The sequence below is a fragment of the Triturus cristatus genome, chromosome 11, assembly GCF_964204655.1.
Source record: "Triturus cristatus chromosome 11, aTriCri1.1, whole genome shotgun sequence".
NCBI lineage: Eukaryota > Metazoa > Chordata > Amphibia > Caudata > Salamandridae > Triturus > Triturus cristatus.
The window spans coordinates 164,061,021-164,079,575 of record NC_140594.1 but is presented as its reverse complement, the minus strand read 5'-3'; the positions used below and the strand labels follow the sequence as shown (position 1 = coordinate 164,079,575).

The 18,555-nt window shown below is 42.7% G+C and overlaps 1 protein-coding gene across 10 annotated transcripts in view; it reads left to right on the top strand.

Moving 5' to 3' along the window:
- The window catches only part of PSMD9 (proteasome 26S subunit, non-ATPase 9), a 289,965-nt gene extending 272,988 nt beyond the window's left edge, over window positions 1-16,977 (top strand). For all 10 annotated transcript variants that reach the window (XM_085633077.1, XM_085633079.1, XM_085633075.1 and 7 more), the window contains exons 6-7: window positions 16,078-16,166; window positions 16,671-16,977. In XM_085633077.1, the coding sequence (XP_085489203.1) occupies window positions 16,078-16,166; window positions 16,671-16,698 (117 nt within the window). In that variant the 3' untranslated portion in view covers window positions 16,699-16,977. The remainder of the gene's footprint in view (window positions 1-16,077; window positions 16,167-16,670) is intronic.
- The last annotated feature ends 1,578 nt before the right edge of the window (window positions 16,978-18,555 follow it).

The following is an 18,555-nucleotide window of genomic DNA, read 5'->3' as shown; positions in this document are numbered from 1 at the left end:
CAGAAACCCAACATTTTTTACACAGTTTTGGCATTTTTCTGGGACATAGCCTATTTTTGCTATTTTTTGTGCTTTTGACCTCCTTCCAGTTAAAGGCAGAAATGGGTACAAAAGCAATAATGGATCCTGGAGAGCTATACATTTTCGAAAAGAAGGCAACATTCTGAATTCAGCAAGGGGTCATTTGTGTAGATCCATCAAGGTTTTTTTATAGAAACAAACAGTTAAATGTAGGATAAATTGAAATTTAGTTGACAAAAACAGCCTTTTGTGTCAACGTTTTCACCTGTAACTTCTTCTAATTATGACAGCTCTTTGAAAGCAATATACCGTTGCATCCGCTGGACATTACTGGTTGTGGGGATATATAGGACTTGTAGGTTCACCAAGAACCCGACGAACCCAGAGCCAAAAACTAAGTAGTAACTTGCAATGGTTTTTTTTTGTGTTCCGGGTATATCGTAATTATTCAGTAAAAAAGTGTACATGGAAAAATCGGTATGAAAGACACCTATGTATTTCTGAAATGGGAACAAAATATAGAGTTTAGAAACAGTAGATATTTGCACATTTCTGAAATTGGGAATACTCATACTAGCATGAGAATTATCAGTCATTTTTTAGAATGACTTCTTTTTTACACAATATCTTGCATTTGGAAAGCAGAAATGCATGGAAAGTCAATAGATAATAACCGTTCCTTTACAAATCTGAATTACCCTAAGTCTCCCGATAAAAATGGTACCTCACTTGTGTGGGTAGGCATAGTGCCCACGACAGGAAACAGCGCAAAACGCAACGTGGTCACAACTCAATATCGCATTGAAAATTTACCCTTTTTTTGCAAAGTGCCTAGCTCTAGTTTTTGAACCCTAGCTCTGCGGGCACCTTGGGAAACCTAGCAAACCTATACATTTTTGAAAACTAGACACCCAGGGGAATCCAGGATGGGGTGACTTGACTGCCTCCCACCAGGGTCTATTACCCAGAATCCCTTGCAAACCTAAAAAATTGTCAAAAAAAACACATTTTCCCCACATTTCTGTCGTGGAAAGTTCCGGAATCTACGTGGATCCACAAATTTCCACCCACCCCGCGTTCCCCAAAGTCTTACGAGAAAAACGGTACCTCGCTTGTGTGGGTCGGCCTAGTGCCCGCAACAGGAAACTGCGCAAAACGCAACCTGGTCACACCTCAATTTCGCAGTGAAAAATGACCCTTTTTTGGCAAAATGACTAGCTGTAGTTTTTGAACCCTACCTCTGCCGGCACCTAGGGAAACCTAGCAAACCTATACATTTTTTAAAACTAGACACCCAGGGGAATCCAGGATGGGGTGACTTGACTGCCTCCCACCAGGGTCTGTTACCCAGAATCCCTTGAACCTAAAACATTGTCCAAAAAAACACATTTTCCCCACATTTCTGTCGTGGAAAGTTCCGGAATCTGCGTGGATCTACAAATTTCCACCCACCCCGCGTTCCACAAAGTCTTACGAGAAAAACGGTACCTCACTTGTGTGGGTTGGCCTAGTGCCCGCGACAGGAAACGGCGCAAAACATAGTGAGGTGACATCAAAATTGCCTATCTCAAAACCACCTGGTTTTGCAAGGGGGGTCTCTTGGGTTTTTGGCCCGGTGCACGGCGGCCATCTAGGGAAACCTACCAAACCGATACATTTCTGAAAACTGACACCCGGGGGCTTCCAGGGAGGTATGGCTTGCGTGGATCCCCCAACGTTTCCTTACCCAGAATCCCCTGCAAACCTCCATTTTAGCTGAAAAAATCACTTTTTTCACACTTTTTTGTGTGGGAAAGTTGTGGCATCACCGGGCTCACTCAAATTTCCCACCTCCCAGTGTTCCCCTGGCTCTCCCGGTAAAAATGGTGCCTCACTTGTGTGGGAGGCCCAAGTACCCGCGACAGGCAAGGGCCCAAAACGTAGTGATGCGACATCAACATTGCCTATCTCAAAACCACCTGGTTTTGCAGGGGAATGCTGGGAGGTGTGAAAATTGAGTGAGCCCGGTGATGCCACAACTTTCCCACACAAAGTGTGTAAAAAGGGATTTTTTTTTTCCAGCTAAAATTGAGGTTTGCAGGGGATTCTGGGTAAGGAAACGTTTTCAGAAATGTATGGGTTTGGTAGGTTTCCCTAGATGGCCGCCGTGCACCGGGCCAAAAACCCAAGAGACCCCCTTTGCAAAACCAGGTGGTTTTGAGATAGACAATTTTGATGTCACCACACTACGTTTTGGGCCCTTGCCTGTCGCGGGTACTTGGCCCTCCCATACAAGTGAGGCACCATTTTTACCGGGAGACCCAGGGGAACGCTGGGAGGTGGGAAATTTGAGTGAGCCCGGTGATGCCACAACTTTCCCACACAAAGTGTGAAAAAAGTAATTTTTTTTTTCAGCTAAAATTAAGGTTTGCAGGGGATTCTGGGTAAGGAAACGTTGGGGGATCCACGCAAGCCATACCTCCCTGGAAGCCCCCGGGTGTCTAGTTTTCAGAAATGTATGGGTATGGTAGGTTTCCCTAGATGGCCGCCGAGCACGGGCCAAAAAGACAGTTGACCCCCTTGCAAAACCAGAACGTTTTGACATTGTTTCTACAACGTGAGAATTTCGGCACAATATTGCATGGACAATGTGACAGATATTTTGAGGTTTGCAGGACATTGAGGATAAAAAACCTTTTTGGAATTCACAAGAGAGACATCACCATGAACTCCCATGGGTTTACGACAATATCTACAGTTGGTGGGTTATTTTTACATGGAACATACACCTTGGCAGAGAAACTAAAAAGACAAAGATTCCTGCACAGCCATCTATTCCTCAAACGCACACACATACTGGTTGGATTTGGCACGAGGGCGAGTGATGGTTCAGTATATTAAATTTTATTAACAAGAGATTTCACAAAAATGAAATGCACTGTCAATAATTCAATGGAGAATAAACTGAACCAATGACTCGCAGCTCATGAGCTGTAAAGCCACGGCAAGGCACCAACCGCTTTACAGGCCATTCACACACCTTTCATACGTGATACACACAAGACCATTCGCACCACCAGGCACAAAAACAACCCATTACACAATTCACAAAAGGAACAAGGTACACCCTGCTTCTGAAAGGCAAATATTACTGCACAGCCATCTAATCCTCAAGCACACACACACACATACTGGTTGGATTTGGCACGAGGGTGAGTGATGGTTCAGAATATACAATTGTATTAGCAAGTGATTTCACAAAAATGAAATGCACTGTTAATTGAAAGGGCGAGAAACTGAACCATTGACTCACAGCTCGTGAGCTGTAAAGCCACGACAAGGCACCAACCTCTTTACAGGCCATTCATACACCTTTCATACGCGTGAGACATACAAAACCATTCACACCACCAGCCGCGGGCCCATCACATAACAAAACTCACACCAGCACACAGCGCCATTCAAGGGCCCATCGCTTTCACACGCCCACATTCCTGACACAGCAACTACACTAGCGGATGGATTGCGTGGAGTGGCACTCAGCTAGCAGTGTGTGTAGTGACCAGCAGCAAGTCACTACTCACACACCGCTAGCCGAGCGCCAGTCCACGCACACCGCTAGCCGAGCGCCAGTCCACGCACACCGCTAGCCGAGCGCCAGTCCAGGCACACCGCTAGCCGAGCGCCAGTCCAGGCACACCGCTAGCCGAGCGCCAGTCCAGGCACACCGCTAGCCGAGCGCCAGTCCAGGCACACCGCTAGCCGAGCGCCAGTCCAGGCACACCGCCAGCCAAGCACCAGTCCATGCACACCGCCAGCCAAGCACCAATCCATGTACACCGCCAAAGAAGTGCCAGTCCACACACACCGCCAACACATCACAAATAGATACAAATCTACAAACACAAAATCAGAAACTAAACACATTGCACTAACGCCAACCTTGAAACAGAATCAAATTTTTCAAAGAATACAAACCAATCAGTTAACTCATGAATGCTCCCAAAAATTATTTTGCGTATGGTACGCTCTAAAACAAGCAGGGACACACAGCCCAGGTTTAGATGGACAGTCGGGGCAGTACATACGAATCTCCTTCCGCGTACCTCTTCGCCAACAGACTCTGCATCTCCTAGTGGGAAAATCTTTTGCCGGTGTGGGAGGGATGAAATCAGGAAAGTGGCGATCTTTCAATCGAACCACATCCTCCACCACTCCAAATCTAGGAACACTTGCCTGTTCCACAACAACAAGGTTAGCTATCACAGAGCGCTGAAACTGAAGAAATGTTAACTTTGACGCAGGAGAACACTCCTTGAACACAATAAAAGCATTGAACATTGCTAATTCGAAGAAATGGATGGACAACTTCTTATACCAAACATAAGCCTTCCGAATAGCAGAGTAAGGTTCCAACCTCTGATCTACTCTGTCAACACCACCCATGTGCTTATTGTAGTCTAGAATGCACACAGGTTTGCGCACTTCAGCAACCTGACCCCAAACAGCCACAGGTGAAGTACTCTCATCATGGATGGTAGTCAGCATGTACACATCCCTCCTGTCCACAAATTTTACAGCTAGTAGTTCATCACTACGCAAGGAACTGCACTGCCCCCTCTGAAGTTTTTTGCAAACAAGCTCTTTCGGATAAGCTTTACGGTTAGAGCGGATTGTGCCACATGCAAAAGTGTCCACTTTATACAATTCCTTAAATAATTGCACAGCAGTATAGAAGTTATCAAGGTACAAATGGTGGCCTCTGTTAAACAGTCTTCTAGCAAGATCCCACACAATTTTCTCTGGAACTACTAAAGTGGGCGGACAACCTGGGGGGTCAATAGTAGAATCTCTACCAGTGTACACACGAAAATTAAAAACATATCCTGTCCTACTCTCAGAGAACATATACAGCTTAATTCCATAGCGTGCCCTCTTGCTAGGGATGTACTGCCTAAAAACCAAACGGCCCTTGAACAAGACCAAAGACTCATCAATAGATATTTCTTTCCCTGGAGTATAGATCTCAGAAAATCGATCTACAAAGTGATCAAGAACGGGCCGGATCTTAAAAAGACGGTCACAGTCAGGGTGATCTCGTGGCAACACCATAGAATTATCAACAAAATGCAGCATACATAGCAAAAGTAAATACCGATTACGAGTCATAACTGCAGGAAATATGGCAGTTGCCAACAAGGGGCTAGTAGACCAATATGAAGCCAAGGTTGGCTTCCTTACCACACCCATCAATAAAGTCAAACCCCAAAACTTCTTAATCTCTTCCAGATATGTGGGAGTCCACCAGGTAGCTCTAGACTGGGGCCTAAGTTTGTCGCTGTTGTTCCTCAAAAACTGTTCAGCATACAAATTCGTCTGCTCAACAATCTCACCCAAAAATACATCATCCATAAACAACTGAAAAAACTGTATAGGCAAAAAGTTTTCACAATTCACTGTACACCCTGCATCACCGCTAAAGGCAGGCAACACCGGCTGCACCATGTTTGGATCAACCCAAAGTCCTGCACTTCCAGTAGGAAGCCTAGCAGCCTCAGACTGCAATCCAGATGCCTCTTGCACCATCGGCACAGCAGTTTCCTCCTCTAAGACAGGCACTTCATCCGCACTGAGAGTTGCTTCATCCACACCAAGAGTACCTTCATCTGCACTGAGAGTACCTTCATCATCCGATGATTCCATGTTGAGTGAAAACTCACTGCCAGAATCTTCCCCTCCCTCCTCTCCCTCAGACGCACTGTCAGTCTCATAATCCTGCTCAGAGGAAGATTCAAGAAGCATATCGACCACCTGTTGAGCAGTCATTCTACGGCTAGCCATATTGCTTACTAATAAAGGTAACTTGTCAAACAAGTCAGCAACAACAAACTCTTTGTAAAATAAGTAATAAACAAAAAGCACCTCTATCAAAAACTCAAATATACTCAAACAATACCACTCACTTGCCAGAGGCAGATAAACTACTCACCACCAACTCTGTACAGACACAGTATGGATCAACAATATCCCACTAAAAAAGAAAGAGAAAAGCAATTACACATAAGACTATGCAAAACACATCGCAAAGAATTTCATGCTCAAACCACTAACTAAATATGCCGCCATTATGACATCACTTACAAAAAAATTCATTCAGACATTATATTACTAATTTGGTGTAAATACAACAACAAAAAAATTCTTACCAACACAATGCAACTACACAAAACTGCAGAACAGCCACTGTCAAAGCTTTAGACTAGAATAAAAAGAAGAAAAAAAACTTTATTGTAACATATGCATATAATGCTCTAGACCATCACGTACTGCGCAAAATTTATTGCTTGAACCTCCCACTTTCAAAAAGGAAAGATCGATGGCCCAATCCTTTACAAGCAACGCGGCGAGAATCTGGAACTGAGCCTCCGCTCCGGACCACCCCCTCCCTCTTCCCAGTCCTTCAAAACTGACCTCCAAGTTCTCCTCCTGCAAAGACACTTCTAAACTTAATTCACACCCTCTCTATTGTGTGAAGGAAGTCTTTACATTATAGGAAATTCTGTTCTCCATGCCCGTAGAAGTGCCTACCCAGTGTGTTCCTGTGTTTTGCGTGTCTGCCATTTATTGCACTTTTATACCTCTACTTGTACTTTGTACTCTTTTAAGTTGCACACATGTCACTTTTCCACTTGAAACGTATTGTTTGCTACCTCTTGTATTTTGTTTACTTTTGATACATGCACAATTACCACCATTGCCTCATGTAACATAACGTTTGCTCTTGTTTTCAAAGTGTCTGCCATTTATTGCAGTATTTTACCTCATGTGACATCCATCAGAGAGCTGCGTGAATAATTGCCTGGTAATCCCCTCATCACAGTGCAAACACCCACCCGAAATAGGTACCCAGTGAGGTCGCACCGTTCGCATCGCCCTAACCTGCTCAAGGTTCATGTGACCTCAGTGACAGTCACAGCGACTGGATCACTGTTGCTCTAGGATGTGCTGCTTCGTAGGCCTGTCACCAACACTGGAGATGAACTTCAGTATGGATTGTGGTGGACAGGCCTTAAAGGATAACCCACAATTGACACCACTACAGTACACCTGCTTGTGCTAAGACATCTAGCCTTCTAAGGTCTAGTGGGGCCTTCTACGGTCTAGCATGGGAATGTGCTCCCTCAGTACAGTGGTGTGGCGGACTGGTCATGAATGCAGAACCCGGTTCCCCATTTCCAAATTCAACAGCTCCGGCCATAGTGCCACATCCCCACTGAACGCCATACTTGCCCACTGAGAGAAACTCTCACTGCCTTCAGCTATAACCTAATTGTGCCCGCTATAAACACTTGGATGTGGCTCAATTAAAATTATGCACTTGATAAGAGTAATGCGCTGCCTAAAAAAATAAAATAAAAAAAAACACTCCTAGGGAATGCAAAGCATGTGAAATGTAAGCAGAAACAACATGGTTACCTAAACGATCTCTCACTAACTATTCAGAAATCAGCGAGTGGTTTCACCTGAAAAGTTATGGACATGACTAGAGGGCACTGGAGGGAACCGTTTCACTGTCCATTGCTTACATCCTTACAAAACATAAGCAGTATGGTAGACCACATCCATAAACACAGAACCATGGTGCACATTGTGTTTTCCAATTCACCCATCAACCAGGTATTGCAGTACCTCCAGAAATGGTACACTCTTCCCCCCCCCCCCCTGGGAACAACAATGCTGTTCAAAGTTAGACGAGAAAACGAAAGTAGCACTTCACTGGCAAACTCTGATGCTGGTGTACTTGGATGCAAATAAAATCAATCTGGCCACTTTGCATCCCCTCTGTCTTACTTTATTACGCCCCCCCCTGGGAACAACAATACTGTTCAAAGGAAGACGAGAAAACGAAAGTAGCACTTCACTGGCAAACTCTGATGCTGGTGTACTTGGATGCAAATAAAATCAATCTGGCCACTTTGCAACCCCTCTGTCTTACTTTATTTCGCCCCCCCTGGGAACAACAATACTGTTCAAAGGAAGACGAGAAAACGAAAGTAGCACTTCACTGGCAAACTCTGATGCTGGTGTACTTGGATGCAAATAAAATCAATCTGGCCACTTTGCAACCCCTCTGTCTTACTTTATTTCGCCCCCCCTGGTCTTCCCCTGCCTCCCCAGTAAAAAAAAAAAAAAAGATCGACCAATCACGGGGGGAGCGCCAGCGCTTCCCCCAAGGGTGGGTCTCATGACGAGATGGTCTCGTCATGGGCACAGCGCGACTGTGCTCCATGACGAGACCATCTCGTCATGGGCACAGAAGGTGTTAAAACCCGCCCACCTTCCTGCAATACTCCGTTCCGTGTGCTTTGTCAAGTGCGTCTCTTGTATTCGGGCTATGTGAACCGAATGCGTATTGAGGTAGGCCAGAACTTGACTACCTCTAGTTAGATGTGACCAAACCAGTAATCCCTCGAGCAACCACGGAGGGACATAATTAGCCCCACGTCCAGGCATGTCTTCATGTTTTACACCCCATACTCCAATCGACTTCAGTGCAACCTGTATAACAAAAACGGCAAAAATACAACACAAACACACCTCTCACCCACCACCCTCCTCCCCCCTCCCACTCCAACCTCCCAATTAGGTCGAGATCGAATGACCCATTTAACTCAACACTTGGGGAATACCCACTAGGGAAAGGATCAGCAGCGATTACTCACACCGAGGTGTGGGTGCCAGATTGAAACTATGGAGTTCGTCTGTGCACAATCTCAGAGCATCGTTGACTTTACGTGTTTTATGGTGTGCCTGAATGGTTTCGGTGTCTAGTAATCCGTAGGGTTTGAAAGTTCTTCGGTCTCTTCCATGTGGAGAGTAGTGTGGAGACGAGCGGCCTCAACAGGTTGTGAGTGCTGTCTCCAGTGGTTTAATTATATGACCTTAATACTGCTTTAATCCCAGCAATGTTTGGAGTTCATTTTTTTTGCCCTTGTACCCGGGATTAGTGCGAGGTCCGAGTTATTTGACTTTATCTACCTCCCTGGATCTGAGCTGCAGGCTCACTCTGACATCTTCCTCGCGCTCCAAGCCATGCTCCCAAAGAATTGTTAGCTGTGGTTACATTAATTTCTATACATTTCTAGAGAAATTATTTTAGCGGATCCTTATTGGTACATATAACTGTTGAGAAGAGGTGTGGTGCCGTGGCCAGGGTGACTGACGCTTGAAACTGGGGCTCACGGTTCGATCCCCGGCAGGTCAGCCCAGCACCATGTTACTCTGGGCAATAGCTTGCTTAATCTTCTCGACTGCCCCCCAGCACCGGGATGCCTTCAGGTAGCTGTTCGCGCTTTACAAATACTGGATTTACATTTACTCCAGATGGTGTTCTTGTGTATATAATACAGTTGAAGGTTGAACTGTCAACAAATTTGGCTACAATAGCTTGAGGCCGGAATACTTCTCCCTTATAGTCTACGCGCTCTGTTTAGTTGACGTAGAAGTGCTCTGTATAGATAGTACCTTACGTAACACATTTAATCGATCTGTACAGAAATTGAATTTTGTCTATTTAATGTGTCGTTGAGCTTTGTGCTCCTATTTTTAACCAAAAGATTTCATTTTTTTTTAAATTCAATTTTTGTTTTATTTTGAAATTGGTTTTTGAAGTCCATTGGACCTCTTTTTCGTCTTATTTGCTTTTCTTACTTTGTATGTATTTTATAAACTAGGTCCTATTACTGACAGTGTGTCATGTTTCTTTGATGAAGTAGGTTTCTTTGAAAGTGTAGCATTGTATCATAATTATGGTCTCCGCTACCTGGGGATTGTTGGGCTGCTTGATCTGATCGGTCTTACAAATTGAAAATCTGATGGCAGTTGTACACAACAAACTAATTGTGTTTCGAAAAGATCTGAGACCAGTTGTGCTATCCTTTTTTGTGGTAACGGACACTAAGAATTGGAGTTTGCAACCTCAAAAATGGAGTTTCTAATGTACAAATCTTATTTTAGGAGTTGGTAAAGTTTTACTGACTCCTAAAAGAGTATTGGGTATGGATAGCTAGAGGAAATGTTCACTTTTTGCATCATCACTTCCCCATCCACTTTTAGACTGATGCTGCCTTGCTGTTCAGGCGGCAGTGAATGTGCTCTGACCCCCAAAGTATGTGGGCAATTGGCTTACAACTGATTGGCTTATTTAACTTACCCCTAGCATGTGGTACAAGAGGTACCCAGGGCTAGTAGGTAAAATGGGACTAGTGGACTGCAGCACTTAGTTGTGTCACCACTGCAGTGACAAGCAGAAAACGTGACTGTAGGCCTGCCATTGCAGCCTAGTCAGGCTCCTAAAACCCTGCCGACTCGAAATGGCACATTAAACCCTTTTGCCCGGTCACATCCTGCCTTTTTAATATTAATAAGCCAACCATGGGGAAGGCCCTGGTCGCCCATCTGGCAAGGTGCTTAAACACAAAAGAAACATACAATACTTTTTTTTATTATTAACATGCCTTGACAGTGAAAACATGAAATTGCCATTTTCACTGTAGCATGGGCCGGTGGTCTTATTAGTTAACATGAAGTTTAACTAGCCACCTCGCTAAGAGCTAACCTCCATTTGAGACCACTAAAGATTTTAGTCAAAGATATCAAATTAATTGTTAAATACAATCTCAGCAATTAGTCTGGTTTAATGTAAGGTAACATTTAATAGAAAGGTGACTTTAGAAAGTCACTACTTGTTGGTCATATCTTTTTTAGTAGCCTTTTCTGTTTATCTCCAGCATTTGTCAAATTTGACCACATGATGCCTCCTGCTAGGAAGTGTTCAGCGCTCCCAGGAATAGGGAACAAGGAGAATTGCCGTAGAGAGAAGTTGTGACCTCTCCCAGCAGAATGACTACTGGCCGATGGCCACAGATTGCCCAGCTTCAAAGCGGTTGCCACCTTAGTGAAGTAAATGGTGATCACACCTTTACCTGCCCACTCATTTGTGTAGACAGTCTGGCATCTCCTCCAGTTGGGGTTGGTGGGGGACCTGTTGCACAACTGATTTTCCAGGAAGAGTGGCTCAGTACCCACAGTCCTTAGATCACTGTTGGAATCCCAAGAAGACAGAAGGACTGCCCTGCTGCACCCTGGACCCATCAAAGAGAGGTTGAACCAAGGAAGGATTGCATCTGCTGAACTCTAATGACAGAGAACTGTGCCTGCTGTGCCCACTTGTTGTAGAAGAACTCCACTTGTGCCCAAAACTGAAGGAGTACTGACCTATGCTCCCTGGACCCAGCAAAGCGAGGCTGCATCAAAGACTGAACTGAGGACTGTCCCTTCAGTGGCCACCTCAAAAAAAGAAAAACCAACAACAATAAAAAACATCCACTTGTGCCAGGTCAGAAGTGACTCCAAGGACTAGGTGCTGAACCTCCAGTTCAGCACCAAGGACCTAAAGCTGATGAAAACCTCCACTTGTGAGAGCTCCGCTGCCCAGGATCACCTGCCCACTGCTAGACACTGAAGTGCCTGCTGGGAGACCGAATCCTGACCTGCCCGAGAAGTCCCCAAATCTGTAGGACTTATGGTTGTCACAGAAGTGGACCCTGGCCTTTTGCAAGAAAGAGACATTAACCTGTGGACAACCGCTGAAGACCAGTGTAGCTAGAGACCAATTGACCAGTGGCAACTGGACCTGCACTGGAGTCCACTGGTGCATCGTGGGAGATGGACACCTGAGGCTGGTAATGACCCTGAAGGTTGTGGATCCCGAGGTGGCGACAAGAATATTCACTGCATCTCGTCCACAGCTCCAGCATCCTTGACATCTACTTGGCATCCTCAGCGTCCTGCATTGCCAGCATCAGGACCACTTCTTTACTGGAACTGCGATCCCAACGAAATCTTCTGTGGGGAGCCTGAAACTGCTAGACCCGACACGTAACGGTCTCCCTAGACCCAAGTGGTTCTTGTGACATGCTCCTCACCTATTGTGGCCAGTCGAAGAGAGAATTGGTAGTCCTGGTAGCACTGGTTCAAGAACCGCACCAATGATTACAAAGATTTATTGGAACTGAAAAGAAACTACCTTTTGTAAAATGCATATTCCCGGTTTCCCCTCATTAGATCTGTCGTTTTTGGTTTCTATTTTAATATAAAAATACAGTCTCTGGTTTTATAAATTGGTGTCAGTTTTGTATTGTGTTGTGTTTCTTAGTTAAAACTTTTTTGGTATTTCTAAATACTTTACACTTGTTCCCTTGATTAAGCCCGACTGCTCTGTGCCACAGCTACCGAGGACTGAGCTAAGTTTTTGCTTAAAGAAACCTTACTGTACCAGATAAGGCGTGACATTTTTACATTTCGACGTCTCAAAACCACACTACATAATAATCCCTTTTTCCTACAATATTATTTAGTATTTGCAAGGGGCAAGTTCCAGGTGTTCCTTCCAAATATCGAAACATGCAATGTATCAATGTTTTGCAACCGAAATCTTGTTGCAAAACATTGAAAAAATACCAACGTCCGAGTTGGGGTGGTGAGTTATTCGCAAAAGGGAACGGGTTCTACTAGGGGTCCCTTCCCCTTTGTGAATGTAAAAAAAAAAAAGTTTGTTGGCGAGTAGATGGTCCACTGCCTACTCTTTAGCAAATATAAAAGTACATTTTCTGTGTTTTTAAATAAACCCAGCAGTTTCCTTTCCAGGAAATGGGCTGCATTAAAATTAATAAATATATTTGCTTAATTTTAAGACAATCGCAGGTCTGGTGGTCTGGTGACCCCCGCAGGCCACCACCCCTGTGAAGACCATCAATCTAATTGAGTCGCGATTTGCGAACCACCTGAATAATATTAATGAGGGAAGTCTCATTACAACACACTGATCCGGAATTTACTACTGGATCTATAAGAACATAGATCTTTTCATAAAATTCAGTACGGGGTCCCTAAAATACTGGCCACAATTTGTAACCAGCACATGGTTCTCCATCCTTTTTTATACTGAGAGTGACTTCTGCTTGAAGGAAATCACTCTGAACAAACTTTTTTTAGCATTGCACAACAGAGACCAAATCCATTATCATTGCACTGGTGACAGCACCAGACGTTTCTGGTAAGGTACCAACAGAAGTGTTCGGAAAAGTATTATGAATTTAAAATGGTGCCACATGGCTAAAGAAATAACAGCCTAAGATGTATGTGCCCTTTGGCACCAAGTCATAACCACAGCAAAAAAAAAATGCTTATTTTCCATAAAGCTACTATTTCAGTTAGTTGGGCCAATACATTCAACTTGCCCAAAAAACTGTTTTTGAAAGAAACAGAACATTTTCCGTCAAAATACAAGTTTTCATATTTAGTAAATACAGTCCTCAAACTGAAAATAAAAAGATTGTCATTTCGATCAATTACTCAAATGTACAAATGGCCCACATCGACAGATTCTGCTTCAAATGGCCTGGCATTATAATCACATGTTATGAAATCACCACAGCACCAAAGAAGCATCTGACATGTCATGCCATCATTATTCCAAGGCCACGATTTTGTCAGGGGTGGATACCTTAATGGTCAGGATGCTCACAATGTCAGTCACCACCACCATCACCAATCTACCAGTACCTAGTGAGGTACTTGTTGGAGACCCATGTTTTAGTGCCCCTGGTCCCCTTACAGTAATTAAGTGAAAAGGCGTGACTGGGAGAGTAATGTAGTGGAGTATATGCGGATATTGGTGAGATTTAACTGCGTGCACTGCCCCAAACACTGACTGAAAGAAAGATTGTCTGTCGCACTTTAGTCCATGTACATCATTTTTGAATGTCTGTGTAAAAATGACTTCTGATAATGCTAATTGTCAGAGATATGATCTTTGACCACAACTATATTAACAATATTGGAAATTAACAATGGGAAAGATGCAATGACATGTAAATGATGATGATTGTAACATTGGATCAAACATCTAAAACTGTAAACTTGAAAGCAAACAAAAAACACTCAGGCGTCAACAATATTTGATTTAATAAGCAATCCATGTTGGGAAACCTGTTTTGTTTTACCACGTAGACCATTTAAGAAAAGAATAGCATAATAACTAGAATCGATTTGGATGCAGTATGTTTGGCAGCATGACTTTGCAAATAAAAAGCCATGCTAGACAGATAATGTGGTGTTTGGATTGGGTGACGTGACATATCAAGGCTGAGTGACTAGTGTACTGTATTTGGTCTTCCAGACTATTTGATTAAGAAACTGAAATTGGTACAAAGACAAGCTGCCCTATCAACATCACAGGAGGTGTTGTATCATCCTCCTTGATGAAGAAATTCTATTGGTTGCAGGTCAAACAGCGCATGGCTTTTAAGACGGGTTGGCTCCTTTTTAAATCTCTACAGAAATTGCCCTGATTTTAATTATTTCATGAATTCAAAAATATACTCCATCCCGTAACTTGATGTCCTCTCCTCTCAATCTTCGGACCATTCCCCCTTTTAAGAAGAAGAGACAGGGAGGTACTAGATTCTCTGTATTGGCCCCTTGGTTCTGGAATTCTTTTCCATCTAACATCAGAATAACTGTTGATTTTACCTGATCCAGACAACTCTTGAAGACATGGCTCTTTACACAAGCATACAAATAACATTTCGGGCTACAGTCCTGCTCCTATAGTTGGCACCAAGAAACCAATCTGTGTACGAGCGCTGAATAAATAATTTTAACATAACATATAATATTAGAATTCAGCAAAGCCGTTAACCTTTCCACACAGAAGAATTCATTCAGATGAAAACCCCCGAAATGAGGGATAGGTTAGCAATCTAAACGAAGAGGTGGCTGAGGTACAAGTGACATTCACTGTTAAACAGTCTCCACTGAAAAAGGAACAAGTGACAGCCCGCAAGAATCGGATGTCTGTGTATTTCTGTTAATTACATTTGTGACATGCAAGAGGAGATCTGCCTGAAGTTTCTATAATATAACATTTCGCCAAAGCAGTCACAACTCTACTGGTGCAAAATAAGACCTGATCTGCAGTTAGTGGAGGGTGGAAGAAAACCACAAGTTGGTTGCTTAGACTTGCAGCAGGTATAGTTTGGTGTATAAGTGGAGTGCTAACTTAAAGAAAAAGACAGCATTTGTTTTCACTGATGAGAAAGACTACTGGTAGAGCAAAAGGAAATTTTGTGTCTATAAACAAATGCAACAAGTAGAGAAAGCGAGGTTTTGTTTTCACTGTCCTTGTTGCTGCTAAGGTCCCATCTGGACTAATGTGTATAGTCCTATAGTCCCTCGTCTTAAACAGGACAAAGGCATGTTTATTAATTAATCTCTCACTGGCCTCTTATGAAGATAAGTGCTGAAAATGTATGGAAAGGTGGGATGATGAAATGGTTGGAGTATTGTAGAGAATAAGCTGGGAATCTTAGGCAGTAATTTTTCTACAGTATGGTCCATTTGGAACTAAAATTCTTGTTTTGAGAAGGAATGGGAAAGTCTGTTGGGGGGAAGGGAGGGGTATGTTCACTTCTTTACTGCTGGAGTATTTGAAAATGCCAATCCCCCGAAATCTTCCAAATATTTACAATGGCCTAGATCAAACTAGTCTGAGACTGTTATTCATGCTGGGCATATTTGGAGCACAAAGGCCAATGTGGCGTTAGTGCACTGAATGCACTGTGTTTTCTTTACCAGTGAATCATGAAAAAGGCAAGAGACTGGTACAATTGGTGATATCCTATGTGGTGTTTAAACTAAATCATTCTACTTGGTAGAGTAGGCTTTTCACCTGTATTGCTATACCTTTTCCAGTTAAAGGTATAAGTAGATTTTAGTAGGCGGATGGTACACTCAAATAGTTTTCTGGATGGATGACTCCATTAATACTGTGTATTGTAACATGTTTAATCCACTTAGCGCTTTACTTAAGGAAGGCATAAGTGGGTAAGAAATATTGCTTAAAACCTTCCTTCACCTGAGTCATTTCACTTTGAGCTGCTTTATTTATTTGTACTGCAAATAATGAGTATCAGTGTGGTGTTAAAAAATAGTGAGTGTTCATTTCAATTTCAGAAACCGCTGAGTTTGACAGTTCTTCGCGAGGGCAAGAAAGTTCATTTAGGGCTCACGCCTCAGCGATGGAGTGGGAAAGGACTGCTGGGGTAAGAATGTTTTATCTGTACTTCTAATTTGGTTTGTATATACATTTTTTAGCATTCTGGCTGCTGAATGACTTTGTATCTTAGAACAGATTTAGAAAATCCTCTTTTAAAAACATTGAAGTGACCTGCAGATTTCATGCACATTAGATTCCGTCCCCAGGACTGGATTTCTATGCATATGTGTATTTGTTACTGCCCCTGCCTGATTTCTCTGCCTATTTGTTACAATTTTTTTAAATTAAAATTACTTTCCCAGCTCATCTCACAAAGAGCTTTTACATTATAGTAATTGAGATAACGACTTCCTAACAGCAGTTATGTTATGTTCTTGTTTATTTCTGTAGTTTAAATATCGTAACAAGAACTTCTGTCACCTGATGTGTCCTGAGACTTTAAAACTGACTGGCTGGCATGAGCCCTGAAAAGCAGTTTTTAGTGCAAATGTTTGGTGTACGGTTTCAGCCAATGTGCAGTGGCTAATTACGTGCTTTGCTTAATTTCTAGGTGTAACATCATTCCACTGAAGAAATGATCTTTAGATCACAATTGGACTGTTTCTGGTTGACTTTTGGATTTTTCTCTGGAAAAGAGTTTCTCATTGAGCATTTATATATTTTTGAAATAGTTCAAGAGCTTGGATCGCAGAGACTTACTGAACAGAACAATGTCAACACACCGGTCTGCATAGGCAGGAGAACAAAGGCTATATGAATGCAGCTTTTTAGTCTGCATTTGCTGATTTTGGCAATTCCTTATGTTAAAGCTGAATTGAAAAGATTTTCAAATAAAGGAGGAGTCACTCATGGGGGAATCTCCTGTGTCGTATCCTTTATTGTGCTCCGCTGCAACGTGGAGTCTCTGAGCATCCACCATAGAGTCTGCTTCAGCTTACAAACTACTCCATTTATATATCTTTGAAACCACATATGAAATAAAGAAAAACCATGATCTCAACAGAAAATTATCGAAGAGAACAAAGGTCATTAAAAAAGTAGAGAGGTAGCAGGGAGGTTTCAGACAGTTTGCCGCTATTGTTACCAAAAGTTGATTAATTTCCTTCCTTACTCATTGCTTCTGGTTACACTTCATACAACGCTTTTATCACCAACCTTGTCAACAGAATAGGCAGTTAAATAGCTATGACTAATCTCATGATAACAGCTACACAACATCAACTTTGTTAATGGTTTCCTAAACCCACATAACTATGTACAAAGCTAAACAAAAGATGAGCATTTCCTTGGTGATCATTGAACCACAAAGAGAACATTCTGCAATTAAAGCATTTCTTTGAGCACATACTTCAACTGACAATTTCCATGTACCCAGGCATGCTCAACTAAACTGGTAAACATGTTTTTCTGTCTTCACATGTAGCACAGTGGGAAAAATTAAAGGCTTTCTCAATTCTCTCCTTTGAATGCCCTTTTGACACAGGCATTCACTCTATTTGTATTTTCATCATTTACAAAATTTCATGCTGATCTGAGTTTGAGACACCATAGTTGTACTTCTATTTACATGAGGTTTAGGAATACATGTGTGAAGGCATACAGGTAATACATTTATAAGAATTCATACTATTACTAGTGTTGCCCGGAAAATAAATAAACCTTTCAGCAACCATGAACCACAAGACCCAAACGGAGACCGAAATCATCCTATAGAGTTCTTTCTGCTAAATTGAGGACCTCTGTTCCAATATGGTGTACATTCTTTATGGCCTCAAACATTTGTTGCGTTGTCTGGGATCTATATCTCAGCATTCAATATATATAATTTCACACATGGCTTCCCTTTCCGTGCGAATTAGACCATGGGCTGCACGATTCTGGAGGGTAGCAGTACGTGTTGCAGCTGCTTCCACGAAAGATTTCCAAGGGCAGATGTAGCTTCATTTATTGTGGCTTCCAATAACCTCTCAAGTTTCCAAATATCACATTAATTAACATAGGTATTATACCCTTACCAATCACCATAGCCTCTTGTTCAGAAGTATCTACTTGAGGAATTTCCCTCCTCCCTCCTGCATAATGTTGTTTAGTTAAGTGCCTCTGATAATGTAACTTGAAGTGGTGTCTTATTCTTGGTATTAGTAATCCCAAATATCAAGCCCCACCCTATCCCCAGGAAAGCCACGCATATGCTTTAGAGCGACAATTGCATATATTCTGTCACCCAGAAAGAAGGGGTATTAAGGACCATTAAGTATTAGCTATAGCGAAATTAACAAAGCAGTCACATTCCCCAGAAAGTATACCATTGCCTTGTATACACAAATCTCGCTGTGATGGTATTAAAAACTGCAGGAAATCCGAGGCCCTTGTCTTACTTCCCATACTATGGTTGCATACTTGTTGTTGAAATAACACTGCATTTTGCCTCAAGT